This window comes from Hippopotamus amphibius, chromosome 4 (genome assembly GCF_030028045.1).
Source record: "Hippopotamus amphibius kiboko isolate mHipAmp2 chromosome 4, mHipAmp2.hap2, whole genome shotgun sequence".
NCBI classification, from domain to species: domain Eukaryota; kingdom Metazoa; phylum Chordata; class Mammalia; order Artiodactyla; family Hippopotamidae; genus Hippopotamus; species Hippopotamus amphibius.
The window spans coordinates 86,694,388-86,716,689 of NC_080189.1; the positions used below are offsets into that span (position 1 = coordinate 86,694,388).

At 39.4% G+C, this 22,302-nt stretch overlaps 1 protein-coding gene across 3 annotated transcripts in view; it reads left to right on the forward strand.

Annotated features, from left to right (window-relative positions):
• Window positions 1–22,302, forward strand: part of PUS7 (pseudouridine synthase 7) — a 104,827-nt gene that overhangs the window by 79,405 nt on the left and 3,120 nt on the right. For all 3 annotated transcript variants that reach the window (XM_057732340.1, XM_057732339.1, XM_057732338.1), the window contains exons 8-15: window positions 7,641–7,769; window positions 8,436–8,561; window positions 14,482–14,543; window positions 15,817–15,977; window positions 16,958–17,084; window positions 18,320–18,421; window positions 20,871–21,000; window positions 21,979–22,070. In XM_057732340.1, the coding sequence (XP_057588323.1) occupies window positions 7,641–7,769; window positions 8,436–8,561; window positions 14,482–14,543; window positions 15,817–15,977; window positions 16,958–17,084; window positions 18,320–18,421; window positions 20,871–21,000; window positions 21,979–22,070 (929 nt within the window). The remainder of the gene's footprint in view (window positions 1–7,640; window positions 7,770–8,435; window positions 8,562–14,481; window positions 14,544–15,816; window positions 15,978–16,957; window positions 17,085–18,319; window positions 18,422–20,870; window positions 21,001–21,978; window positions 22,071–22,302) is intronic.

The following is a 22,302-nucleotide window of genomic DNA, read 5'->3' on the forward strand; positions in this document are numbered from 1 at the left end:
AGAACTCTGTTTTTAGTTTTTTGAGGAATCTCTGTACTGTTTTCCATAGTGGCTATGCCAATTTACATTCCCACGAACAGTGTAGGAGGGTTCCTTTTTCTCTGCACCCTCTCCAGCATTTGTTATTTGCAGGCTTTGTAATGATGGGCATTGTGACTAGTGTGAGGGGGTACCTCACTGTAATTTTGATTTGCATGTCCCTAATAATTAACAATACTGAGCATCTTTTCATATGCCTTTTGCCCATCTGTATGTCTTTTTTCAAGAAATGTCTATTTAGGTCTTCTGCTCATTTTTTATTATTAATTTATCCATTTTTGGCTGCATTGGGTCTTTGTTGCTTCACACCCACTTTCTCTGGTTGCGGTGAGCGTGGGGCTCCTCTTCATTGCGGTTCGTGGGCTTCTCAGTGCGGTGGCTTCTCTTGTTGCAGAGCACAGGCTCTAGGTTCACGGGCTTCAGTAGTTGTGGCATGTGGGCTCAGTAGTTGTGGCTCATGGGCTCTAGAGCACAGGCTCAGTAGTTGTGGCGCATAGACTTAGTTGCTCTGCAGCATGTGGGATCTTCCTGGACCAGGAGTCGAACCCATGTACCCTGCGTTGGCAGGTGGATTCTTTTTTTAAGATGTATTTTATTATTTATTTATCCTTTTTTGGCTGCATTGGGTCTTCGTTGCTATGCGCCCACTTTCTCTCGTGGCAAGCAGGGGCTACTCTTTTTTTTTTTTCCAGGAGAAAAGAGTATTTTTCTTTGTTTAAATTGGCTATTTCTTCTAACAAATATCATGCAGGGGCTACTCTTCATTGTGGTGCGCAGGCTTCTCATTGCAGTGGCTTCTCTTGTTGCAGAGCACAGCTCTAGGCGCATGGGCTTCAGTACTTGTGGTGCATGGACTCAGTAGTTGTGGCACACAGGCTTAGTTGCTCCGTGGCATGTGGGATCTTCCTGGCCCAGGGATTGAACCCATGTCCCCTGCATTAGTAGGCGGATTCTTAACCACTGCACCACCAGGGAAGTCCCATCTGCCCATTTTTGGATGGGGTTATTTGTTTTTTTAATAATGAGCTGTATAAACTGTTTGTATATTTTGGAAATTAAGCCTTCATTGCTTGCATTATTTGCAAATATTTTCTTCCAGTCTGTAGGTTGTCTTTTTGTTTTGTTTATGATTTCCTTTGCCAGGCCAGAACTTTTAAGTTTAATTAGGTCTCATTTGTTTTATTTTTGCTTTACTTCCATTACTCTAGGAGGTGGACCCAAGAAAATACTGCTGCAATTTGTGTCAAAGTGTGTTCTGCCTATGTTTTCCTCTAGGAGTTTTATAGTATCCAGTCTTACATTTAGGTCTTTAATCTGTTTTGAGTTTATTTTTGTATATGGTGTTAGAGAATGTTTTCATTTCATTCTTTTACATGTAGCTTTCCAGCCTCAGTATATTTTCAAACATATAGAAGTACAGCAGGGACTTCCTTGGCGGTCCAGTGATTAAGACTCCGTGCTCCCAATGCAGGGGGCACGGGTTCAATCCGTGGTTTGGAAACTAAGATCCCACATGCTGTGTGGCGTGGCCCAAAAGAAAAAAAAAAAGTATAGCAGTTAAAGCAGTATGAAACTGGCACATAAACAGGTAGAATTAGAGTAATTACAGATCCAGATATATCCACAGAGTTAGTGTGTAATGAAACGAGCATTTAAAATCAGCTGAGAAAAATTTTGAGTCAGTAAATTTGTTGAGATAACTGAATACCCACCTGAAAAAAAAATTAAATTGACTCCTTACCTGAATTTTTGTATGCTTTCACTGAGTGGTAAGAGTGGGTAAGAGGCAAGGCTTTGCCAGATATTAACAAAGCCACTGAAAGGCGACATCAGCTGCAGTGTCACTGCGAAGGTAGGTGGATAGAGAGATATGATATAATAGATAGATGTAATATGAATATTTATCTTTTGTAGCCAGGTCCTTGGTGTAGTATTTGTACTCCTTAATCTACCTTTTAAAAAAAGACAAAAAGCAGAAAGATATGTGTGATGCTGTTAATTTAAAATGCAGAACCAAAGCCACTGAGCAGCAGCTGACACAGTTACTGGTTTGTGTGTGTAAAAATGTCCCCTCTTCTTTCCTTAACCTCCTTGTTGCCTAGGACAAACAGTTCATAATTTAAAGCAGAGGGAGAGAGCTTGACCTCCTCCCACCGCTTTCTAAATGAGCCACTTTTGGCATCGGTAGTTCACTGGGGAAGAGTAAACAGAAACTGCCAGTCCATGCCCCTGGAACTCCAGTGCCCAAAGTTCTTTTATGTTTTGCCACACCCAGTGTAAATTTTAAAAGAGCAGTAGTCAAAATTAGTGTGTTATAGTGAGTGCATGGAGGCCAGCACTGCTGTAAATGAACCATGATAAAAAGTACGTCACTGCTGTAAGCGAAAAGGAAGCAAAAGAAAAAGTACCCTTTTACAACTGTAAAAGTACTTTACTTGGGATACTATTTTTAAAAAATAACCTCTGACTAGGGACACCCTTTCTAAGTACAGCTTAAATCCCAGGGTTATTTAAAAAAATTCAGCTAAAATTTTACTGTACAGAAACAGACTCACAGACTTAGAAAACGAACTTACGATTTCTAGTGGGGGAAGGATAGGGTGGGGGGGGAGGGATAGTTAGGGAGTTTGGGATTGATGTGTACACACTGCTGTATTTAAAGTGGATAACCAACTAGGACCTACTGTATAGCACAGAAAACTCTGGTCAATATTATGTAACAACCTAAACTGGAAGAGAATTTGAAAAAAAAATTTTACCATACAGTCTTTATTTGTAGGAGAATGCCAGCTAATACAGGAGGAGTGGCGGGTATAGAAGAACACACTTTCACAATCAACAGAGTAATATTTGCCTCAGCCAACTAGGGTACCTGAACAGTTGGATGAGGATCCATGGGGGAACATGATACATACAGAATTTTGAAACCGTGACCCGACAGGGGCTTCCCTATTGGTCCAGTGGGTAAGCCTCCGCACTCTCAGTGCAGGGGTCCCGGCTACAGTCCCTGGTTGAGGAGCTAGATCCTGCATGCATGCCGCAACTGAGGATCCCACGTACTGAAACCAAGATCGTGTGTGCCGCAACGAAGACCCAGCACAGCCAAAATAAATAAAGACTTTTTAAAAAAATGGTTGGCCTCAAATGCAAATCCAATACAGTTGTAAATCCATCACTGGCTTCCCATCCCTTAAGAAAGCAATCCTGGATTCCCTGGTGGTCCAGTGGCTAGGACGCGGCACTCTTACTACTGTTTAGTCCCTGGAACTAAGATCGCACAGGCCATATGGCACAGCGAAAAAACCCAAGAACAAACAAACAAAAAATGTCACCGCAGAGATTACCAAGTAAAAAAGGGAAAGGAGAGTACCCTTTTCTTGTGATACGCTTTCCCACCAAAATGTGGGAGTCTTATTCTGACGAGACAATGATTGTCCTGGTCCTTGATTAGCTCCTGAATTTACGGAGCTTTAAAAAAAATCTAAGTGATGTTATTGGGGGAATCCGGTAAGTTTGGGTGTGGACTAGTCATCAGTGGTATTGAATTCATGTAGGCCTCCTGAGGGTGTCCAGTGGTTAGTAACATGGGAGACTGCTGTGCTTAGGAGACACACACTGCAGTCACTTCAAGGGTGAGGTGTCCCCATGTCTGCAGCTCACTCTTACATGGTTCAGAAAAATACATAGGTTTTACGCGTATGTGTGTGTGTGCATGTGTGTGGAATGTGTCGGTGTTCATATATCTAGAAATACGTGTAAAGTAAATCTGGGAAAATGTTAGCAATTGGTAAATCTAGGTGTAAGGTATAAGACTATTCTTATTCGTTGCCAGTTTTCTTCAGTTTTGAATTTTTTAACATGAAGTTGGGAAATTTTCTAAAGTGTAAAATATTATAAATAAAGTACACCCACAAAATGGGAGATACTATTTGCAGATGATGTGAAGGGTCAGTTTCCTTGATGTATGAAAACAGAAAAATATTAATAATCCAAAAGAAAAATAGGTAATAGGATGAACGGGTACTTCACAGTCAACATATGAAGAAATGCTTAACTTCTCTCACAGTGAGAAGCGTGCAAGTAAACATCGAAATAGCATCTCTAACTTACCAGCCTGGCAGAGGTCAAAAAGTTTTATAACGTGCTGTGTGAGGAGACATGGGCAGTGAGGCATTTGTATATTAACAGTGTGATTTTGAATTGGTGTAACCTTTTTGGAGGGCAGTAGGGGTTAAAATTTAGAATCTGTGCCCTCAAACATAGGCAGAACACTCTGTGACATAAATCAAAGCAAGATCCTTTTTGACCCACCTCCTAGAATCATGGAAGTAAAATAAAAAATAAACAAATGAGACCTAAAGAAACTTAAAAGCTTTTGCACAGCAAAAGAAACCATAAACAAGACAAGAAGACAACTCTCAGAATGGGAGAAAGTATTTGCCAACGAAGCAACTGACAAAGGATTAATCTCCGATATATACAAGCAGCTCATGCAGCTTAATACCAAAAAAGCAAATAACCCAATCCACAAATGGGCGGAAGACCAAAATAGACATTTCTCCAAAGAAGACATACAGATGGCCAACAAACACATGAAAAGATGCTCAGCATCACTAATCATCAGAGAAATGCAAGTCAAAGCCACAATGAGGTATCACCTCACACCAATCAGAATGGCCATCATCACAAAATCTGGAAACAACAAATTTTGGAGAGGGTGTGGAGAAAAGGGAACTCTCCTGCACTGTTGGTGGGAATGGAAGTTGGTACAGCCACTATGGAAAACAGTTTGGAGGTTCCTTAAAAAACTACAGATAGAACTACCATATGATCCAGTAATCCCACTACTGGGCATATACCCAAAGAAAACCATAATCCCGAAAGAAACTTGTACCATAATGTTTATTGCAGCACTCTTTACAATAGCCAGGACATGGAAGCAACCTAAATGCCCATCAACAAATGAATGGATACAGAAGATGTGGCATATATACACAATGGAATATTACTCAGCTATAAAAAGGGATGAGATGGAGCTATATGTAATGAGGTGGATAGACCTAGAGTCTGTCATACAGAGTGAAGTAAGTCAGAAAGAGAAAGACAAATATTGTATGCTAACTCACATATACGAAATCTAAAAATGGTACTGATGAACTCAGTGACAAGAACAAGGACGCAGATGCAGAGAATGGACTGGAGAACTTGAGGTTTGGGAGGGGGCGGGGGGTGAAGGGGAAGCTGAGACGAAGCGAGAGAGTAGCACAGACATATATATACTACCAACTGTAAAATAGATAGCCAGTGGAAAGTTGTTGTATAACAAAGGGAGTTCAACTCGAGGATGGAAGATGCCTTAGAGGACTAGGACGGGGAGGGTGGGGGGGACTTGAGGGAGGGTGAGGGGGGAGTCAAGGGAGGAGGGAATACGGGGATATGTGTATAAAAACAGATGATTGAACTTGCTGTACCCCCCCCAAAAAAAAAATCTAGAAACAATAAATGCTGGAGAGGGTGCAGAGAAAAGGGAACTTTCCTGCACTGTTGGTGGGAATGTAAGTTGGTACAGCCACTATGGAAAACAGTATGGCGATTCCTTAAAAAAATAAAAATGGAACTACCATATGACCCAGCAATCCCACTACTGGGCATATACCCAGAGAAAACCATTATCCAAAAAGAAGCATGTACCATGATGTTCATTGCAGCACTGTCTACAGTAGCCAGGACGTGAAAGCAACCTAAATGCTCATCAACAGATGAATGGATAAAGAAGATATGACACATATATGCAATGGAATATTACTACGCCATAAAAAGGAATGAAATTGAGTTATCTGTAGTGAGGTGGATGGACCTAGAGACTGTCATACAGAGCGAAGTAAGCCAGAAAGACAAAAACAAATACCGTATGCTAACTCATATATATGGAATCTAAAAAAATGGTACAGATGAACCCAGTGACAGGACAAGAATAAAGATGCAGATGTAGAGAATGTACTTGAGGACACAGGGTAGGGGGCGAAGGGGAAGCTGGGATGAAATGAGAGAGTAGCGTTGACATATATATACTACCAAATGTAAAATAGGTAGCTAGTGAGAAGCTGCTGCATAACACAGGGAGACCAGCTCGATAATGGGTGATGACTTAGAGGGCTGGGATAGGGAGGATGGGAGGGAGTCACGGGAGGGAGGGTTATGGGGATATATGTATAAATACAGCTGATTCACTTTGGTGTACAGCAAAAACTGGCCCAACGAGGTAAAGCAATTATATTTCGATAAAGAGCTTAAAAAATTAGAATCTGTGCCTTCTACTTCTAGGAGTTTATGGGAATCATTCGCCTATGTAGGTGCACTAAGAAGTCTGTATGAGAATATTTGTTATAGAGTGGTTGGTAACAGCAAAAGATGGGTGGCAGTTTAAACATCCATCACAAGCGAATGGTCCGATAAAGGTCAGAGAAAGGATCCAGGCAGTGTAGCAGCTGTTCTGTGCAGCTGTACACGCCATGAGGCAGCTTCAGAAGGACTGTATGGATAAGGCAGATCTCTCACGTGCATTTTTCAGTGAATAAAGCAAGATGCTGAACAATTTATAATGTAACAAACCGTTTTTTTAAAGGGAGGATCTGGGTGCCAATTACATGGCTGTGTTCTCTTTGTGAAACTCCATCAAGCAGAGCACTTAGGATTTGTGTACTTTTCTGTATATATGACACATATTAAAAGCTTACAAAGAAATTGCAAAAAGAGAGAAGACGATAGGTACACTTGTGTATACAGAAAGTGTTTCTAGAGGATATACAAGAAACTGTTAATGTTGGCTGCCGGTCGGGAGGGTTGTGAGGGATCTAGATAGAACAGAGGCTGTTTAATACTTTTTCTTTTTCTACATGTGTTACTATTAAAGTTGTTAATGAATTTTTCATGAAAAACTTTGTAATACCATTTACATGATAGCAGGAAGGTATGGATTATGGTAGGATTGTAACTAAATATATATAGCCAGATAAAGATTATATAAATATATCTGATGTGTTTAAGAAAGAAAGAATGGGAGGAAATTCAAAGTTAAATATTAATAGAATTTTTTCAGGTGATAAAACTGAATTGGTTTTTTTTTTTCCCCTTTCTCTGTACTTTTCTGTATTTTTCCAAGTTTTCTGTAGTGAGATTACAATATTTTTCTGATGGACAAAAATGAACATATCATTCTTTTTTAATGCTTAATAAATAATCTTTTTACCTGTAGAGATTGCTCTCTGCTCCTTTTCTCACCCCTCTCCCCTCACAAAAAGTAGAAAATTTCACAGAAGTATTGTTCCATTATCGGCATGTAAGTAACATGGGGCTCTAAGAATATATAAAGATGGCCCAGGTTACATCATTCTAGTAGGAACAGGTGTCCTCATGCTGGAGGAACATTCTAGAGACAAAGGTAGGCTCACCCACTGGCCGCAATGCCTTTCTTTTCTGTTGTCATTGCGTGTAGTCTCATTTTAAGCTGCTGTTATCTGTAGTGAAGTGTCCTAGACCATTTTAGCCTGGCAATATCTCATGACCCTCTTTCTGCTCTTTTTTTATTTCGTATTTTTTAGAATAACTGCGCAAAGACTTGCCCACTTGAACAAGTGCTTGATGAACTTTAAGCTAGGGAATTTCAGCTATCAGAAAAACCCTCTGAAATTGGGAGAGCTTCAAGGGAATCACTTCACTGTTGTCCTCAGGTAAAGAGCTGCAGATGGGAATGCAGACCAGAGAGGGTCTTGCTGGGTCACCTTGAATCTGTTCAGAACAGTTGTTAATCCCAGTGAGCTGGCACTAACAGTCGTGGCAGCCTGGGAAGGCAGTGTGGGATCCAGTGGGGCTGGGAGAGCAAACACAGCTGTAGTGTTTGTACCAACACACCCACCCCTCTAAGAAACTCAGCTTCAGCTTTCGAAAGAAGCTGTCTCCTTGAAATACAAAAGACAGCCTGTGATTCCACTTACATGCAGGACCCAGAATAGGCAAATTCAAAGTCATAGAAAGTAAAATAAAGGTTACCTGGGGTGTAAGGTTGGGGTGGGGAGATGGAGAGTTACTGTTGAATAGGTGTGAAGTTTTGATTTGAGAAGATGAAAAAGTTCAGGAAAAAGATAGTGGTAAAGGTCGCAGAACATTGTCAATGTACTTAATGCCACTGTATTGCATACTTAGAAATGGCTAAAATGGTAAATTTAGTGTTGTATATACTTCACAATTTTTTAAAAAGACAGAGTCCTCAGGAGGTAGAGAGAAAGCTGCAGGGGAGAAGGGAAAGGCACAGAAGCCAAGCCATGTCACTTACGATATGCATCCCTGAATGTGGTGGCTTGTAAATTTCTTTCTTTGGGTAATTTGGACCTCTACAGAAACATAACAGGAACTGATGACCAAGTGGAACAAGCCATGAACTCTCTCAAGGAGATTGGATTTATTAACTACTATGGAATGCAAAGGTTTGGAACCACAGCTGTCCCCACATATCAAGTTGGAAGGTTTGTATTTAATTTCTTTTATTTATTTTTATTTTTATTTTTTTCTTTAAATTTATTTTATTATTTTTTTTTGTCACACGTGCTTAGTTGCTCTGTGGCATGTGGGATCTTCCTGGAGCTGGGATCGAACCCGTGACCTCTGCATTGGCAGGTGGATTCTTAACCACTGCGCCACCTAGGAAGCCCTGTATTTAATTTCTTAACTTTCGTCTAGAAGAGCCATCTCATTTAAAAAAAAAACAGGATTTTTTTTTGTTGTTGGTGGTGTTTTAAAATTCTTTCTAGATTTCCTAGAAAAAATGGAAATCTGGGCCAAATGAACCACTGTGTCTCATCCCTTTAGATGACCAACTGATCCACAGCCTCCTTCTAAGTTTTGTTCTGTTTTATGATAATACATGCTCAGGGTGAAAAAATTAATCAGTGTTCAAAAAGATATAACCTGAAAAGTAAGTTTTCTCTGTCTCCCCTAATAGCCCATTCAGAAATTCTATTTTCTTTTTTACAGGTAAATCTTGGCTCAGTAAGTGACCCAACAGTAGCAGTTGGGTAACTCAGACCCAGAATAGCCTGAAGGAGATGGTGTAGTTTATGATCTCTGTTAACAGGTGCTTCCTAGTTTCTTAAAGCAAGTAAAATTTATTTTAAGAACTCTCTGATTAGCTTTGAGATAATAAGAAATCCCTCTAAGGTGAGCCACGGTGAGAATCCCATCAGTAAGTACTTGGGTTTATAAACTTACGTATGCTATCCTGCTGTCCAGCAGAGACTGTGGTACCTAAGTAATTAGTCACGTGGCAGTTAGAATTGCGGAAGTTTGAGTTGGAAGTGATCTGAGAGATTATTTAGTTCATGTTCTTCCTGGTGCTTCAAACTCTTTGTTTTATTTAGCAAAGATGAAATCTCTTAGCGAGCCTGCCCGAGCTCACTAGTTTGTGAGCTGCAGTCCTGAGAGTAGAGGGGTCTTCTTGACTTCAGTCCATGGTTTCAGCAGCTGACTCTGTGAAGTTGCATTTGTTCATGCATCTTTAAGAGCACAAAATGAAAAATATCATGTAGTATTTCCTCTGCGTCTTTGAGGCAGTGTTGTGAGGGTTAAAAGCTCAGGCACAATGAGGGGAATTCCTTGACAGTCCAGTGGTTAGGACTCCACGCTTTCATGGCCGAGAGCCCAGGTTCAGTGAACTCTGGTCAGGGAACTAAGATCCCGCAAGCCGCAAAGTATGGCCAAAAGAAAAATCAAAAGCGAAAAACACCTCAGGCAGTGAGGTCGGGTTTCAGTTCTGAGCTTCACATTACTCATCTGTAAAACGGAGATAATACCAGCCTCACCAGGGTGGTGAAAATGAAGCAAGATGATGTCTATGCAATAACTGTTTCTACACCTAGCAGATAGGAAGTGCTCAATAGTTGGAGAGTAATGCATTAAAATTAAAACATGCTAACCAGAGAAAAAAATTGTTGCCAGGAAGAAAACTGTAGTAAATAATAATCACTATTATTTAGATAATAAAAGATAACATTTTTAATCTTGCTAATGTCCCGAGAACATTGATAGTAAAAATGCCGATTGTATTGTGAGACAGTGTTTAAGAGAAGGCTGCATCGCCCTTTAAATTTATAGTTACTTTGGCAGAACAGCAACCATGGAACCCTGTAAATTTTGCACTCCAAAGATAATGTAAAAATAACTAATGAAAATGAGATCAAATTTATCCAGGAACAAAAATTGCCTAACATGCCCAAGTATACAATCTATTCAGAATTCCTAACCAACAATTCTTACAACATAAAGAATGTTCCCTAGCGTCAGAGTAGCCCATTGTTACCACCGTAGGACCAACCTAAAGGAAAAAGTCTTCAGTTTATAGTTTAAAGGTGGAAGAATGACTTGAATCCAAAGTATTTAAAGAACTCTTACAACTCAAAAACAAAAAGACAACTCAACCTAAAAATGGTCAAAGAATCTAAGTAGACATTTTTCCAAAGAACAGAGACTAATGGCCAGTAAGCACACTAAAAGATGCTTGATGTCATTAGGGAGTCACTAATCATTGTGGAAAAACAATTCAAAACCATGCGATAGCACTTCACACCCACTGCAGTGGCTAAAATCACAAAGACTGGCAACAGGAACTTCCCTGGTGGCGCAGTGGATAAGACTCTGTGCTCTCAATACAGGGGGCCCAGGTTTGCTCCGTGGTCAGGGAATAGATCCCACATGCATGCTGCAACTAAGTTTGCATGCCACAGCTAAGAAGCCCGCCTGCTGCAACTAACACCCAGTGCAACCAAATAAATAAATAAAGACAATAAACACAAGTATTGGTGAGGACATGGAGAAATTGGAACCCTCATGACCTGCTGGTGGAAATCTAAAATGGTACAGCCATTTTGGGAAACAGTCTGGCTGTTCCCCAAACCGTTAAATATAGGGCTGCCATATGACCTAACTATTGCATTCCTAGGAATATACTCAGGAGAATTGAATATATATATATATCCACAGGAAAATTTATACTGGTGTTAATAGTGGCCAAAATTATGGAAACAACTCAGATGTCTATCAGCTGATAAATGGATAAACAGAATGTGGTATATTAATACAATGGAATATTATTCAACAACAAAAGGGAATGAAGGACTGATACATGCTACAACATGAATGAACCTTGAAAACATGCTGAGTGAAAGAAACAAGTCACAGGTGGCAACGTAGTGTATGGTTTATTACCTATGAAATGTACAGACTAGGCAAATCCCTAGAATCAGAAAGTTGATGGGGCAGGGCTCGTGGAGAAGTGGCTCCTGATTGGTATAGGGTTAGAGTTTCTTTTGGAGGTTGTAAAGATGTTCTAAAATTGATTGTGTAATGTTGCACAGTTCTGTACTATACTAAAAGTCATTGAGTTGTATACTTATATGGTATGTGAATTATACCTCAGTAAAACTGTTAAAAAAAAAAGGTGGAATAAATGCTAATACGTATGGTCAAATGATTTTTGACCAGGGTGACAAGATCATTCAGCGGGGGAAAGGACAACTTTTCAACAAATAGTGTTGGGGATACTGGATATCTACCTGCAAAAAAAATGAAGTTGGATCCTTCCTTTTACAGTATCTTAAAAAATTTAAATGGATCAAAGACCTAAGTATAAGTGCTACAACTATAAAATTAGAAGAAAATATAGGGAGGGAATTTCATGACATTATATTTGCCAACAATTTTTTTGGATATGACACCAAAAGCACAGGCAACAAAAGGAAAAATTAGATGTTGGACTTCATCAAAATTTTTTAATATTTATGCACAAAGACAGCAGCAGAATGAAAAGGCAGCCCCCAGAGTAGGAGAAAATATTTGCAAATCATATATCAGATAAGGGATTAATATCCAAAAAATTCAAAGAACTCCTGGATTTCCCTAGGAGTCCAGTGGTTAAGACTCCACACTTCCACTGTAGGGGGCAGGAGTTCGATCCCTGGTTGGCGAACTAAGATCCCACATGCTGCACAGTGGGGCCAAATAAAACCCCTCTTACAACTCAACAATAACAGAAAACAACCCAGTGTAAAAATAGGCAATGAACTTGATTAGACTGTCCTCCAAAGAAGATACACAGATGACTAATAAACATGAAAAGATGTTCAGTACCACTGACCGTTAGGGAAATGCATATCAAAGCCACAATGACATACTACTTTGTACCTATTAGGATGGCTGTTATTTAAAAAAAAAAAAAAAGGAAAGAAAATAACAAGTGTCAGATGTGGAGATGTGGAAAAATTGGAACCCTTGTGCGTTGCAGGTGAGAATATAAAATGGAACAGCCACTGTGGAAAATGATATGGAAGCTCTCCAAAAACTTAAACATAGAATTACCATATGATCCGGCAGTTCCATTTCTGGATGTGTACCCAAAAGAAGTGAAAGCACTCAACAGATACTTATACTCCTGTGTTTGTAAGAGCATTATTCACAGTAGCCAGATGGTAGAAGCCCCGAGTAAGTGTCCATTAACAGATGAATTGATAAACAAAATGTCCTTAGATGCAGTGGGATATCATTCAGCCTGAAAAAGGAAGGCAGTTTTGACACATGCAACAACATGAATAAACCTTAAGGCTTTTATGCTAAGTGAAATAAGCCAGTCAAAAAGGACAAATATTGTATAATTCCCCTTATCTAAGATTCCTAGAGTAGTCAAGTTCATAGACAAAGTAGAATGGTGGTTGCCAGGAGCTGCGGGGAGGGGAAAGGAGGATTTACTGTTTAATGTGTACAGAGTTCTTGCAAAAGATTAAAGAGTTCTGGAGGCAGATGGCCCTGATGGTTATACAATAGTGTGCATGTACTTAATGCCACGGAACAGTACACTTAAAAATAGCTAAAATGATAAATTTTACGTTATGTGTACTTTACACAACTAGAAGGAGAAGGTGGAGGAAGGAAAGATAATGTCAGGAAAGCAGCAAACATTTTAATGTGTAGTGAGCCAGAAAGGATGGCTTGTTGTAAACCAGATACATCCATCTTTAATACGGCGATGTGTACTGAACCTTCACGTGTGTGGTAGCATCTTAAAAGTGTTATGAAGTCCCACAGTTAAGCAACTTTAGTGTGTTACAGCAGGTGTTGCCAAACTTTTTCTATAAAGGGCCGTGTAGTAAATATTTAGGCTTTGTGGGCCATAGATGTGTGTAGCAGCTCCTCAGCACTGCTGTTTACAGTGTGAAGGCAGCCAGAGACAGTACATACATTAATAAGCATGGCTGTTTCCCAGTAAAACTATTTACAAAATCAAGTGCCAGCCAAATAACAAAGGTTTTTGAGCATGGAAGTCTTCTTCAGTGAAATCTGGGACACCAGTGCCTAGTCTTGAATTAGTATCACACTCTTTTTTTTGGTAATGTTACTGAAGGCCTAGCCAGCTGAATAATGTGTCACTCAGGAGTATATTTAAAGACTGATAGAGCATGGCTTGTTTCAGGACTTCAAGGATGGCCAGCAGTGGGATATCTGTTAATCTAATCCATTGCATTTGTAGGTTAAAAATCCATATGATCTCATCAGTAGATAAAATAGCATTTTATATAATTTAATACACAGAAATATCTCATAGATTAATTTAAATGTGAAAAATAAAAACCCTAGTTAAGTAGGAAAAAAACCAGAAAAATTATTAGAAGAAATTTCTGTTTTCTTATGGTAGGGAAGGCCTTTCTAAATATGACTCCAAGACCAGAAATCTTAACAAGAAAAAATGTTCAGGTATGATACACAAAATATAACCTCTGTGTGGCAAAAGATAGTATAGTAAAAGTTAAAGGAAAAATTGCATACAATTATAGATCAAGCAAGTCTTGAAAACTACACTCTGAAGTGTTAACAGTGTTTATTTTTTAGAGGTTAGATATCAGGTAATTTTCTGTACTGTTTCATTTTAGAGACGCATGTATAACCTATAATTATACTTGCATTTTGGCAAGAATAATAAAGAAGGATAAATTGTATTTATTCTCTTTACCTAGGTAAGAAAGTATTTGACATAGGGGAGAACTTTTTTTGAGAAGTTTCAAATAAGTTTTGGTATGTAAAGACTTGACTTTGATTTATACAGATAATACCGTGTATAACAGCTTAAAACGTGACTAGGTAATATTTATACTATTACAGCATTTTAAAACTGTGAAATGATATTAAATGTTGTGAGTAAACATTGTATTCTTAATTTTCTTCTCTCTTCTAAGTTCTTTTGACATTTACATTTGAAGTCTGTGTCATTATGTTAGCTTTTCTGCTTGCTTTTAAGTTTAATAAAATATGTTAAGTTTATATGGTTTGTTGACTCCACAAATTTGGGCAGATAAAATTTATCTTAATGCAAAATTAAGTAAAATAAATGCTGTTTAATTTTAGAGCTATACTACAAAATTCCTGGGCTGAAGTCATGGATTTAATACTGAAACCCCGTTCTGGAGGTGAGAATAAAAATCATCTTAAGAAAGAAAAAAAAAAGAATATATGACTATGTATTCAAGGAATTGCTTTGAATAAAAGTATAGGTGCAAATTGGGGGTCATTATTTCAGAATTTTTAAAAGTTGTTTTTAAAATAAAAAAGTATAGTTTATATCTATTTTTTCTTTTTTTATTATTTTGTATTGTATTTATTTATTGTATTTATTTATTTATTTATTTTGGCTGTGTTGGGTCTTCGTTGCTGTACACAGGCTTTCTCTAGTTGCTGCGAGGTGGGGGCTACTCTTCATTGTGGTGCGCGGGCTACTCATTGTGGTGGCTTCTCTTGTTGTGGAGCACGGGCTCTAGGTGCATGGGCTTCAGTAGTTGCGGCACATGGGCTCAACAGTTGTGGCTCACGGGCTCTAGAGCACGGGCTCTAGAGCCCAGGCTCAGTTGTGGCGCACGGGCTTAGCTGCTCTGTGGCATGTGGTATCTTCCTGGGGCAGGGCTCGAACCCATGTCCCCTGCATTGGGAGGTGGATTCCTAACCATTGCGCCACCTAGGAAGTCCTATATCTTTATTTTTTACACAAGTTTTATGTATATATTTGAGATTTATAATTTATATCTTATTTTCAGCTCTTTAGCTCATCTAATTTATTAATTCATAAATGAATGCATTCATTTCCTTTTCTCCATGCTCTACTAAATCTCTGAACATACAGGAATCCAAACAGATTACACTGGTGGTTAATATGTTAAAGCAGAATGTAATATAATATAAAAACTTGGCAAAAACACATTAAGGATTTTTAATTTTGAAGAGTTCATTAAAAACTCTGTCATACCATATGAAAAAGGATTTAAGTGTTACTTTACAAATCACCAAAAGAATTATACCTGCTTTGGATAATTATTCATTTGCAGATTAGAGATAAGGTTGTCTAATTCTATGGAAAGTTACCCATTAAATTTGCCAGTACAGTACAGTAGAAAAAGAGAGCGAAGGGAGAAAGGACTACCAAGGTTTTGTCTGGTGTTGAGTCAGCTTGGTAATGAACAGCTATTGGCTTTAAGTCCCGGGGTGGTACCATGTTGAAAGCCATCCAGTTCTGTAAACTTTCTGCCTTTCCCCTCTTTTCACTTTCTGATGGTTATTCTCAGGTGAGCAGAAGCTCTGTTACAAGTAGCACTTGTAAAATTAGAAATTTTATGTTTTCTGTGACGTGTTTTAAGTTATGGAAGTGTGTCTTTTGGATACTTTGTTTAATCACAGCTTTTCCCCCCCCAGCTGAAAAGGGGTACTTGGTTAAATGCAGGGAGGAATGGGCGAAGACCAAAGACCCAGCCGCTGCCCTCAGAAAACTACCTGTCAAAAGGTGTGTGGAAGGGCAGCTTCTCCGAGGACTTTCCAGATACGGAATGAAGAATATAGTCTCTGCATTCGGCATAGTGAGTGCAATTTGTGAAGTCAGGCACTGTCTTGAGGTGGCTTAATGCTTTGAAATATTTATCTTTAAATATTTTACTAAATTTCGGAAAAACAGAAGGTAAATAAGGATCCTTTGGCAGTCTCTGAGAGGTGTGTTACCTGAGTGATCCTTGTTCAGACCCTGGGTGGTGACGGGGGCGGGTGATAGGTGCAGGCAGTGGGGCACTGATTAACATGGAGGGCATGAGAAAAGCAGCAGTGTGGAAAATATTATCTACAAGGAAGTTTAAGTATCTTGATATTTGAGAAATTCAGAAACCATCACAGAGTTCATTTCTTGGTCACTCTCCAGCATCAGAACTGTAACCTGCCTCAATGAGAGGGTTGCACAGTAAGTGGTCTAAGTGACTACATTTTAGTGTGGTTTCTGCGTGCTGATTCAAGAGTGGGTACCATCTTGATAAGTGTAGCCTGTACTGGTGTTTGGAAACTATAATCCAAATAGACTAAAGTTAACTCTTAACTGTAAGTCTTGCTTACTCTTCCCCAGATGCACAAAAAAATCACGATTCCGTCTGTAGGAGATTAGTTGTCAGTTTAGTTAGACAGGCTTTCTCCTTGTGTTGAATTAGAAAGCACCGTTAGCTCTGTGATTGATGTGTAAATTCCTTGAGTTTGAAGTCTGTGTCTTTGGTTTAGGGTATAAATTCCAAAGCACTCGCCTTCTTCACGTGAACATCTGCCCTGTGGGTGCAAAACGGGAGCTGCCGCAGCTTCTGCTGATGGTGAACACCCTCTAGTCTGAGGGATCCCACCTCTAAAACTGGTTGCTGTGTATCAGTCACTGTTGCTATAGGCTCTTAGAAAAACAGGAGATCGAAGTGATGAGTTTCTTGTAGTAGGGACACCACGAAACACGTGGGATGTCTTGGAAAGTACAGCACTTTTAATATTCAGCATATGTACGTTTTTCTCTTGCCTGTTTTTTTCCTCCCTTCAGATACCAAGAAACAATCGCTTAATGTATATTCATAGTTACCAGAGCTACGTGTGGAACAACATGGCAAGCAAGAGGATTGAAGAGTATGGACTGAAGCCTGTCCCAGGGGACCTTGTTCTCAAAGGAGGTAAAAGGGCAGACACCATCCTTACTCAACCAAACTTGGGTTCGGTTATCTGACACTAGTGCTTAAAATCCAGCCTGGCTGCTGGTTAAGATAACTGTCTGGTAAGCTTGAAATGAATGGACTTTGTAAGCTCAGACTGACTGGTTGGGATCTGTTATCTTTAATGAAAAATAGGCATCTGATTTGAAAATAATGCACCTGACTCTCTCCGAGCCTCCCTTTTCTCAACTAGGATAAGATTTGGCCTAAGTGTTGCCTAAAATCCCTCTGAAAACCCTAATCTGGGTCTAGCTAGTATTTCTCTACACTTCTGGAGGTGCTTCCGCCTCCCTGCTCCTGTCGGCCAGCACGAGACTGGAGCTCACTTTACACTCGCGGGCCGTGATATAATAGACGTCTAGTGCATACTCCATGCCTGACATGTTCATAAAACATGCAAATAATCCCATCTGCTCTTGACCCCTTACTGTGTGCCAGGCTTTGTGCTAAGGAAGCCCTTTATCTGTGTCTTCAATTTAAAGCCACGGTATTACTGTGAGGTCGTCTCTCTTTTCCTCAGACAAGGTTCAGTCATTTGCCCAAAGGTTCCACAGCTGGTTAAAAAAAGAAGACTGGGAATGAGATCCCATCTGTCTGTTTCCAAAGTCCATGTTCTTCTGGCATACCGTCTGCCCCACTACTGTCTGGAGACGGAGCCTGCTCCTCTGCAGGTGTGCCCAGTAAATCACTAAAGCTTTTAATTTGTTTGTACAGAAATTTTAATTAATCTTTTCCTGATTTAATTTTTCCTCATCCAGTATCGATCACATCTGGTGTATTTTAATGTCCCCTGTCCCACCACATTTCATCCTCTAAATACAGACTGTTTTTGTTTTTTCCATTGTTTATTCTTTTAGCAAAATGTATTCATTTGTGATAGCTTTCCAAATAGTATTTTGTAGTGTTGTCTGATGAAGAAAAAGGAGCTAAAAGCAAGTTTTCGTAAAACATGAGGGTGCAGCTGAGAAATAGATTAGTTTTCTACTTTTTCTAAATCGATAATAGTTATTTCTTGAGTAGAACAGAAAAGACAGAAAGGTATATTTTCCAAATTAATTTCTTTAAGCTTCATGGGCCACCAAACCTGTACCAGCTTACATTTCTGATTGCTTAGATGTGTGTAATTTTAGAAGATTGGGCTTATGAAAATAGTGCCTGTTTTCTTAATTTTTCTTTATTTACTGGTGTCTTTTCAGCCACAGCCACCTATATTGAGGAAGACGATGTTAATAATTACTCCATCCATGACGTGGTAATGCCCTTGCCTGGTTTTGATGTCATCTACCCAAAACATAAAAGTAAGTTCCCTCTGAGGAGGATAGTTAAAACAAAGTCTGACATAACTAAGCCACTGGCAGCCGAGAGTAGAGAGAGGGGGGAAAAATCAGTATTTTAAATATAATTTTAGAACCTTAATTTCCATCAGAATTGAAAAAAATGTTTAGATTTCAAACATACCTAAGCTGTGTTTACTTATAAAAGTCTCCCTGAAATGGATGCGCTCAGATGGATGATTTACATTAAGAAACCAGATGGTAGAGATGGTGGTGGTGGTGATAGTGTTGGTATTATTATTGTTGTTGCTGTTATTATTGGCACTGTTATTTAAATTTCTGAAATTCACTAGTTCTTACTAAGGATGGAACGGTTTGGAAAGTGTTGAGAAAGTGAATGGATAATTCTACTTTAACATTGCTTTTTTTAACCTTTTTTTTTTTTTTTTAAACCGTATAAGTAATATCTGTTCATTGGGCTCAGAAGTTTATAAACTGTAAACTTAGAATTCCCTACCCTTGCTTCCCATTCCCCAGAGGCTGATAAGAATTACTTCTGTTGGAACTTTCCGGCAGTCCAGTGGTTAAGATTCTGCACTTCCAATGCAGGGGGTGTGGGTTCGAGCCCTGATTGAGGAACAAAGATCCCACATGCTGTGCAGTACAGCCAAAAAAATAATTAAAAAATAGAAGAATTACTTCTGTACTTTCATTGGTGCCGTTTTGCGGGGGGAATTGGAACTTTTATTATTCAAGGATTCAGAAATTGAAAAAAAGAGAGCAACCCTGAGCATGGGACCAGCTTGATGGAACTGACCCTGGAAGTTTACTCCTCACCAGAGCTGGTCTGTAGGAGGTGTTTTCCTGTTAAAACATCTTTTCTCTCAAGAGTCCAGAATTAGTTTACTTATTAACATTATATTACTTGAAATTACAGAATGATTAGGATTAACACTCTTCTTTGATAAGGCAAATACTTAACAAAAGAGTTGAGTGGAAATCTGCCACTTACATGTTGACTCATCATGTTGCTGTGTGAGATTGGCCTTGCAGAGGGAAAAGGACTAGAGAAGAGGAGGGAGAATGAATAAGGGTGGTACATGGCAGGGGTGGGGAGGGTGGCCTGCCTGTGCTGTGTGGATGGCACAGTGGGGAACGCAGGAGACCAGTACCAGGAGCTAGAGAAGGAAAGCACCGAGATGCTTGGAGCCACACATGCCCTCTTTCCAAGAGAGAAGAAGAACATTCTTTTCTCTCTGGTACCTCTCAAGGCCAGAAACTTTGGGCTAGTTAGTATCAGTTGAGACGTAAATTCAGCATAACCTTTGACAGAGCTGATTGTGGAGACCTTGTGGTCAAGACAGGGGCTCACAGACTGGCTGGGTAGTAGTTCAAGCATGTGGGTTCGTGACATGGGCACACTTGGTGTCAGCCGTTAGGGATCCCTGCTGTCCTCATGAGTGGGTTGTGAGGGAGTCTTTCCTCGACCCTGGTCTACCCAACATTTTTTACAAATGACCTGAATAAAGAAACCTGCCTATCGTATTTGCAAGTAGTATAACCCAAAATAGTTAACATTAGTTATATGAAAGATAAGTATTTAAAAAGAACTGCAGGGGACATTTAACAGGGTTCAGTGTAAATTCTCACGTTTCCGATCAAAGATCAAATGTATAGATGGAAAAGGCCAGTTTCGTGGTAGCCTACATAAAAAGTATCCGGTGTTACTATTAATATAAACCTGTTACCCAAGGCAGATGAGGGCTCCCTGGGGAATACAGAAATGTGAAAGGCGGGGCAGTGGGGGAAACTTGCTGGTCTAGAGATGATATGGCTTAAAGTCTCAGTACTTATTAACACATGTGGAAGAGGGCAATTTGTGTTCCAAAGCAGTCGACAGAGGTCACAGAAGACATTTCAGCTTAGCATAGGAAGAACTTTCTAATAATTGCATACCTCACAAAGTAGTAGCTCCCCGTAAATGGCAACACGCAAGCAAAGGCTGGATGACTGTCTCTCTCTGGTGATATAAAAAAGATTCTACATCAGGTGCGAGGGTGAGCCAGATGGTGTTCTCAGGTCTCTTATTTTTATACATTTATTTATAACTGCCTTCTTCCGGAAAGAGTTTGAGGCTCTGTAAATGGTCTCTTCCAACTCTGAGCACCTATAAATTGTAGTTGAGTAACTTCTGATGAAATGGCCTTTTGTAGCCAGCTTGGGAAGCTTAACCCTAGATACTCTATCTGGTTGCAAAGATAACCTGCAAGTTGGCCAAACCTAAACTGGAGTCACCTGGTACTAGTTAGTAAGTCACTAAATTTTAATTCCAGAGAACAAGTTGGATTGTAAATTGAGGCGACTAATTTTGTTAAGGTGATCTAACTGAATGTATGTTGCCCTCTTTGTAGTTGAGTTCAAGGTAGCCTGCTGACATGCTGCATTCCAGCTAACTTTTTGTGTTTTATATTAGTTAGTGAATCCTACAGAGAAATGCTCACAGCAGACAATCTTGATATTGACAACATGAGACACAAAATTCGAGATTATTCCTTATCCGGGGCCTACCGAAAGATCATCATTCGTCCTCAGAATGTCAGCTGGTGAGTAATCGTCTGGAGTGAAATAGAACTGAATTGCTATGTGAGATTTTAAGTTTTTGCATCACATGTGTATTTTTCAGTGTTTACAACTTGGCATATGTGTTATTAATACTGTTCTCATTACTGGTACTACTTGGTATTTTTCGAATCATCAGGAGATAAATGAATTCAAATGTAGTGAAACTGGCTTAATTTACAACTTACTGACGTTAGTAATTATTGAAGAAATGTGCAGAGAATGAACTTTATCCCTATTTCTAAAAAATTGAGATTTGCAAGAGAGTTCCCTGGTTGTCCAGTGGTTAGGACTCAGTGGTTAGGACTCAGGGAACTAAGATCCCGCAAGCCATGCAGCGAGGCCCAGGAAAAAACCACCAAAAAACAACAGAAAAACCCTTGAGATTTGCAAGTTACCTTACTCAGAATTAGCTGTGAGTTCCAAACATTGATCCAAGTATTATGTAAAACTTTTATTTTGATAATTTAAAAAATTAAAACCTGGGCTAGTTGTCAGGAGATTCTCTCTTTGTTTTCTCCATCTCTTCCTCTCCCTTTCCCTCCTCCCTCCTCTTCTCTGGGTTGTGGGAAGAGGTTGGCCTCTTGGCCTCTACCTTGCCCACTCCAGAGAGCAGTGCCTCAGTGTTGTTAGGGGTAATAACCACTCTGGAGAAGATGTAAGTGCTGTGATTAACTGAATTGCATCTCTGTGAAGTTTACTGCTTATCAGCTACATGGAAAAGGAATTTCCATCCTAGGGAAATCTTTTTTTTTATCTTCTACATAGGCTGACATCATCTGTCGCATTGCAGTGTGGTATTTATATGTAAAATCTGGCCTTGCTCTGATATTGAATACTCCCGCCTAGCGTTATTTACAATAGGCCTATGTGTTTTCCTTGCTAAACAAATGGTGATGAGCCACTCAGTACCTGTTATGGAAATCCACATTCACACTTTTCTTTACTTACATGTTTTGAAGGGAAGTCGTGGCATATGACGATCCTAAAATCCCACTCTTCAACACAGATGTGGACAACCTAGAAGGGAAACCACCACCAGTGTTTGCATCTGGTAAGTTTTTTCAGCTGTCAGTTCTGCGTCACCTTTGCAATGTTTTCTCATACAAAAACTTTTTTTTTCAAATCTTATGATTGCCACCACCTGCCGTCCACCCACTCTGATTCTATTTTGTGTTGTCATCTTAGTTTTTTCTGTTGTTTTTTTGTTTTGTTTTGTTTGCTTGTTTTTTAATTTTTATGTCATCTTAGTTTTATGACTGGAGGTCAGTGATTAAAACAGTATT